General features: G+C 47.3%; 1 protein-coding gene across 1 annotated transcript; it reads right to left on the reverse strand.

The window, feature by feature from the left end:
- Positions 1-564: 564 nt before the first annotated feature.
- Positions 565-4,262, reverse strand: LRIT2 (leucine rich repeat, Ig-like and transmembrane domains 2). The gene is made up of 2 exons (XM_040563998.1): positions 3,494-4,262; positions 565-1,382 (listed from the first exon to the last, which is right to left on the reverse strand). The coding sequence occupies exons 1-2, from the start codon at positions 4,260-4,262 to the stop codon at positions 565-567; spliced, it is 1,587 nt and encodes a 528-aa protein (XP_040419932.1).
- Positions 4,263-7,014: the final 2,752 nt, after the last annotated feature.

The following is a 7,014-nucleotide window of genomic DNA, read 5'->3' on the forward strand; positions in this document are numbered from 1 at the left end:
AGGAACCCTCCACTGCTGTGCCATTACACATCCACATGGCAGCCAACAGAAGTCCAGCACCGCAAACACACCTCCCCATCAACCGCATTCCTGGCTGGGAAAGCTAAAGAAATAATTTTTTAAAATAAGATGCACATGTGCAGGCAGCAGGCAGCTCTGACCTTTTGATGCATATTTCTATTTGGTTGTTGGGTTTGTTACTTTTCTTAATGCTTGTTTCCTTTCATCTCAGCTTGAAGCCATCAAGTAGTGGCTCTAAAACATTTCTTAAGCAACTACTACAAAGTACTTTGGTCATGTTGTTCTTCAGGTAGACCAAGGGCACCTCAACTTGTGTGTGCCGCTCCATGGCAGTGCTGGGGATGCTGGGGTGCAGCCACACACCCCCCAAGGCCCCCAGGCCTGGGGCTCTGGGAGCCCACTGGGGATGCTGGCCATGCAGCCCACCATGCCCCAGGTCTATGACACATGGGGAATTCCACTGCTCCTTCTCAAAAAAGCCAGCAGGATGGAGACTGTGGATGGAGGCCATGTGCCCGCAGTCGCAGGCAGGCGGAGGCCGAGCTAGTAGAGGTCAGCGCTGTTCCTGTGGGGCGGCCGGGCCTTGCCAGGCCACTCGGGCTCCTCGCGGGCCAGGGGCCGCCGGGTACTGCGGCCACCCTCAGGGTGGCAGAGCCCGTCCTGGCTGCCGGTGGGCAGGCTGTCCAGCGTGCTCTCCTTGCTGCCGGCTGCCGGTGGCTGGCCCCCGCGGCGGCGGCGGGGCCAGGCGGCGGGGCAGCGGGTCAGGCAGCCAGGACGGGCCTCGGCGGTGCAGGCGTACATGCCGGCAGGCACGGCCAGCACCATGGCGCAGACGATGACGACGATGTGGATGAGCTTCTCGCGCTGCTCCAGCTGGCTGACGTCGCTGCCTGTGACAAAGACGACGCACTGGCCCTTGCGAGGTGCCTGGTTGCGGACAGCCACACAGATCTCGTACTTGGTGGCGGGTAGCAGGTCGGTCACTGAGTAGGTGTTGACACCAGGGCCGATGTAGATGGCGTCCTTCTGGGCGGTGTCATAGCGGCCCACCAGCAGCGTGTACCAGGTCTCCCCTGGCTCTGCCACCGCCGCCGCTGCGAACCACTCCAGGGTGATGCCGTAGACCGTCTGCTTGGCGATGCGCACCTCCACGTGGGCGCCTGGCTCTGCGGAGGCAGCAGGGGCCCAGCCCGGGACGGGGGCGGAGGCTGGCGGGGTGCCTACATGGAGGGCAATGGCCACCGAGGTGTTGCCCAAGAAGTTGGCAGCAGTGCAGGTGTAGTTGCCGGCGTCTGCTGGCCGTGCCGCTGGGATCAGCAGCTCGGAGCGGACGGTCTCCTCACTGATGGGCTGGGTGGACACTGAGGGGCAGAGGGGAGCCGAATCAGCGGACAGGGTGGTCGCATTGCAGCCCCAAGACTGTCCCAGAGGGGGTGAAGTTGAGGGGGGCCAAGCAGCACCTGCCCATCCCGGGGAAAAGGGAGTTGGGGTGTGGGCATGCACCAAACCCCACAGAGCTCATGGGTGAAGTGTTACCCAGGCCAAGAGGCAATAAAGTAAGTAGGTTTGTGGACTATACTAAACTAGGAGGAGCCATTGGTTCCCTTGAGAAGAGAGGCCTTACAGAGTGCTCGATAGCTTGGAGTGCTGGACAATGACCAACTGTATGAAATTTAACAAAAGCAATTGCCAGATTCTGCACCTGGATCGGTGTCAGCCTGGATGTACATATGGGCTGGGGGGACAAGTGACTGGCTCAAGGCTGCATCTGGGGAAGGTCAGATGTTAGGGAAAAGTTCTCCACTGAGGGGATGGTCAAGCCCCAAGTGGTCAAGCCCAGGGAAGTGGTCATGGCCCCAAGCCTGCCAGCATTCAAGAAGCATTTGGACAATGCCCTTGGATATGTGGTTCAACTCTTAGGTTGCCCTGTGTGGAGTCAGGCGGTAGACTCGATGATCTTCATGAATCCCTTCCAACTCACAACATTCTGTGACTCTAACCTGGAGTGACATTCTCTACCACATAGCCCCTAAATGCCTGGGAACACCCAAATACCTTCATGGAGGCAGGGCAGGGAGAAAGCCACCTACGTGCCATCTGCTGTTGGCATGTTCAGGCTGTAATAAAGCAGGAAGAGCCCCTGAGGTGCCCCAGAGGTACCTCTATATTTTGGACACATGCTCCCGCATCTATTAGGCTGGATACTGAAATTTTTCATTCTCAAGAAGCTCTGGCAAATAAAATTTAAAATAAAATAAAATAAAATAAAATAATAAAATAAAATAAAATAAAATAAAATAAAATAAAAATAAAAAATATATATGAAAAAGGCACATGGGTGTCAGGAAGGGTTGGGCTGGAAGCAAAATGTAATTTTAATAACCTTATGAATAAGCCAATAACCTTATGAATCTGCCCAAGCAGGGCCACAGGAAGGAAAGAAAACCTGGGCATACCATGGTCACAGAAAGATGCACAAGTGCTGTTAAAATGCTGAAATGCAGTCCAAGATTAAGGGGTAATGCTATCTTATTTAGATAGTAGGCTTATTAGGAACACACATAATCTGTGTGGTGTCTGTATGTCTTCTTAGCTTTGAATTTACGAAAATAGCAACTTGCCCTGTTGACTGTTCATACCAAAAATAACTATGAGGGAGGGCTTCCAGCTGGACGAGAAGGAAGGGAAAAGTCCTCCTATTATGAGGTCCTCAGTAATGCAGACAAATTAGCGTGTTTTATGGAGAAAAATGTCATCTATTTTGCTAATAGAATGTGAGTGGGCATGGACAGGTAATGTGGCATCAGGGTTTTGTGTTTTGCATGGATATTTCTTGAGAAAACACATGGGAATAGTCTAGAAGTGCATGTGCACGTGCGTGCGCATGTTGTGTGTGTCAGTGCGTGTGTGTGTGTGTCTCATTCGTGTGTGTGTCTATCTGTCTGTGTCTGTGCTCCTACACACATGCCTGTAAAAATATATAGTATATATATTTAGCATATATATATATGTGTGTGCGCCTGTCTACAACACACACACACGTATAAGCAGTGTGCATATATACGTAGTATATACTATATATTCTCTATATATGCATGTCTAGATAACTACATATCTAATATATGTGTATGGCTGTGTCACTATTGATAGTTCTTACATCACGTATCATGATGAAAGAGCTACTAATAAAAATCCACATATCACAAAATAATTGCATGAAAATGAGAACTTGCTCCCTTCATCTTTGACAGATTTCCTGCATGAAGCATCTCTTCTCGTGCTGGTCAGACATGCTTAGACACAGTAGGATGATTAAGATTATTTGGACTATTGCAACCACATTGACTGTGATACTCCAAAGGGACTGAGAACTGATGTGGTGACTAGATGGCCTGAAGACCTATGTAAGTAGAACAGCAAAATGCAAATTAAGGAAAAAAAAGAAAAAAAAAAAAAAAAAAGCATTGCTTACCATTAAATGCTCTTAAAAGTTTGAGTGCATAGGTCCACCAGACGGCTGGGGAAGGGCTGGCTTGCACAAAGCAGGTCAGGGTGACGTTCAGCCCCACAGGGACTGTCAGGTTGGTGTCAAGGGCTGAGGTTAGTGGCTTCATGCAGCTGTTGAGCTCCACTTCATGGAAAAATTTCCCTGCCCTGAATTTCGGGCTTGAGCAAGTTAAATAGGAATTCATCAGAATAATAGGTGGGCCAACTGACTTGATAAACTGGACAAATCCCCGCAGGCGACAGTCACAAATCCATGGGTTGTCATGAAGGGCCAGGACAGCATTGGAAATAGCTTCTATCTGCCCCTCCGCCCTCTGGCTTCTCTGGTAGATAGGCCAGCTATAGAAGACATCCCTGGATATGACAGTAAGCTGATTTGAGGATAGATCTAAATAGGTCAGGTTGGGCAGATAGCGGAGCGCGTGTTCTGGAAGGACATCTAGCCGGTTGTGCTTCAGATCCAGGATTTTCAAAGCTGGGGTGTCTTGAAATGCTGTCCATGGCACTGAACTTAATTTGTTCCCTTGCAAGCGCAGCTCCTTCAGAGCCGGCAGGTATTCCAGGCTCTTGATGTGCATCACTGTGATGTTGTTAAAATTGAGCCAGAGATACTCCAAGGCACTAACGTTCGCAAATGACCTGCGAGGCAATTCTGTTAGGTGAGAATTTTCTATTCTAATTTTTCGTATGTCTTGAGGGATGTTTTCAGGGATCTTCCTCAGCAGTGCAGACATGCAGAGTAAACTCCTAAGGAGGAAAACAAAATTCTCCAGGTCACATACCATGTGTATGGCTAACAAACCCAGTTTCTGTACAGGTCTACAAGAACCCAAAGAATTATAAGGTATTGTCTACATGGCATACGTAAGCAATACATCCATCCTTCAGTTTGGTTTTACACCCATTTTTCCCACAAAGAATACAATTAAAAGTGTTAAAAATTGCTACATATGCAACTACATATCTCAGGATAATAAAAGAGATCTCATTATATGTTCAAGCTAGTAATATGCAAGTATTAGCAGAGGAATATCATGCAGCCATCTGTTTGGTTTTGGTCCTCACCACAGCAGCAAATATATATTGAGAATCTCCAAACTGCTTTATTGATGCTACAGCTAGGGTAACTAGCTTTCTTACCTTCCGAAACTGTCTTGAGAACAAGAACATCCTGTGACACAAGATGAAAAAGAAGTGTTTATCTTGTGGAAGGCCAGAAGAAGAAGAAAAATGTGGTGAATAATAGGGTCCATATTCTCCTTTAAGAAAGCACTGTGCAGGGTTTGCACCAAACATGCCAACAGCCTCCAAGAAGCAAATCCTATTAGCTGTAATCTTCCTTGACGCAGAAATAAATCCTGCTGGGGACCTGACCCTAAAGAAGACATGTAGTATGGTTCATAGTCTGTGTCGAAGTGCTAAAAATCACCTGTGGGACCACTCCTGGCATTTACTGTTCAGCACTGGGGGTTTTGACAGATGCATTTAGTTGGATGTTAATATGAATGAATCTCAACAGGTTCCTGAAGCCAAAACCACTTCTGATCCCAAGTCCACACAAGCGGACTCCTTTTTTTTACGAAGTCTCACTCAATCTCCTATATTTTAATGGCATTCATCAAGACAGAAAACCACATTAAGGGCCAGACTTCACAGTTGTAATTTGGCAGTGCTTAGTGCTTTATTGTACAATCTGTCAGGCCCCAAAACCTGCCCACAGTTCTTTGCAGGGTTTACTATTAGACATGGTGGGTAAGAAACCTACACAAAATTAGTCATTCTGTCATGGAAACTTTGCACTAGTTTTCCACTGAAACAAATTTTATTTTCTCCCTCTCTCTCTTTTTTTCTTTCTTCCTTTTTTCCCTGGTATCTCCATTGTTACATGTTAGTAACGAAAACAGCAACCTAGCTATAGCCAGTCTGTGGGCTTCTCTTAGGAATGACTATTTATGACATTCATCTTTATTGTATAAGTATAAAAACAGTGCTATTTCAATATTCTTAGTTCTCAGGGTTCCCTTATAAGACGTATGCCAATTGCCCTTCAGTAGCCTTGAAACACTCAGTCTAAATAATTTCTTGAGAAGGAATTTGGCATAACCCGCTAGATATTATTATTTTTTAATCTGAAAATAGCAGTTTTCCGGTAGAATTTCCAAGCATCACTGTGTTCTCCTGGGGCCATCTAGTGTGCATGGGCTGCATCACAATCCACAAAAGGCAGAGGCCAGTTGCGGTAAAGGGCTTAACCTCAGTGCCAATACCTGTGAAGCTGGGTCACAAGTCAAGATTAGACTGAACCTACTTAACCTCTAACCTATGGGACCAGAATAGAAAAATATTTATAGCACAACAGCTTAGATCCATACATGGCTTTCAGCGAACATGTACTAGTGTAGCTGCTGTAAGCCTAAAGAACATATAGGATTGATTCTGCAGCTTTCAAATGACCAGGCTCTTTGAATTCAAGGGTAATCAACAAAACCGGTGGAGAAACCGCTGATGACTCTTGCAGCACTTTGTGATGGCTTCCAGTTTACAAGTGGTGGGCCATGATTAGTGGGCCTGTTGGGCTGCCATTGCTACCTATGCCTAGCATCTAACCACAAGAGTTTGGGCTTATTATTTTTAGTGTGGTGGCTTCTGGGGACATCCCTGAGAGCCTTGGTGAAGCAGCAGCTCTTGCAGTATGGCACCAGCACAGCTCCCATGTGCATGCTGAGGCAGCCACTACTCACCCCCTTTCAGTGTAGCTTAAGCAGCAAAGGGGGGTGGGGCTGGCTGGCTAAACTGGGAGCGCTCCAGGAGTCGCACCAGCAGCAGCGATGAGAGGATCCTATGATTCTATGGCTCTGTGATCTGTCGTTCCCAGTCAGCCCTCAGCCATGGCAGCAGAAGGCCTCAAGGATCCCTGTGTGGGCATGGGCCTCTGGGCAGGCAAACACCACCCACACCTGTGCTTTCAGGCCTCTTCTGTAGTCTGCCATGGAAATATTCCCTAACAGAACAATATTATTTTATAATAACTATTTTGTAATTTTACACGTTATTATAACTGCTGATAATATTTTAGTAATGACAGCAGTAAAGAAAATACATAGAAAAGAGTTGGGTGTCAGGAGCAAACCTGGGGTTTGCCTTTGCATGTGCTGCAGGAGCCATGAGAGAAAAACTTTCAGATGAAGTGCAAGAAAACCAATGTCTGCATTCAGCACTAGAGGTGATGGGACACCTTCCCATGATGGGAGAAATGGATGAAGTCTACCCAGGTCGTTGGCTCGTCCAGTCACATTGTCTGGGTGTTCATGAGGCAATGGAGATGCTCATCAGTGGGGCTTGTGAGGAAAATGTTTTAGAAAATGCCCATTTCATAAGCTACACAAACGCCACCTCTAAGGCAGCTGGGCTGGGGATGGTTTGGTTGTCCTTGATGAGCCATCACCATGTGGTTCAGCTGGAGGGAATCACCACTTGTAAGGCCCA

This window comes from Cygnus olor, chromosome 7, assembly GCF_009769625.2.
Source record: "Cygnus olor isolate bCygOlo1 chromosome 7, bCygOlo1.pri.v2, whole genome shotgun sequence".
In the NCBI taxonomy this organism is placed as follows: Eukaryota; Metazoa; Chordata; class Aves; order Anseriformes; family Anatidae; genus Cygnus; species Cygnus olor.

Excerpts from the sequence above, each read along its gene's own strand:
- LRIT2 (XM_040563998.1), bottom strand. The coding sequence starts at position 4,262 with ATGTCTGCACTGCTGAGGAAGATCCCTGAAAACATCCCTCAAGACATA. Across the intron at positions 1,383-3,493 it reads ACTTTTAAGAGCATTTAATG|TGTCCACCCAGCCCATCAGT; the intron begins GTAAGCAATGCT and ends TCTGCCCCTCAG.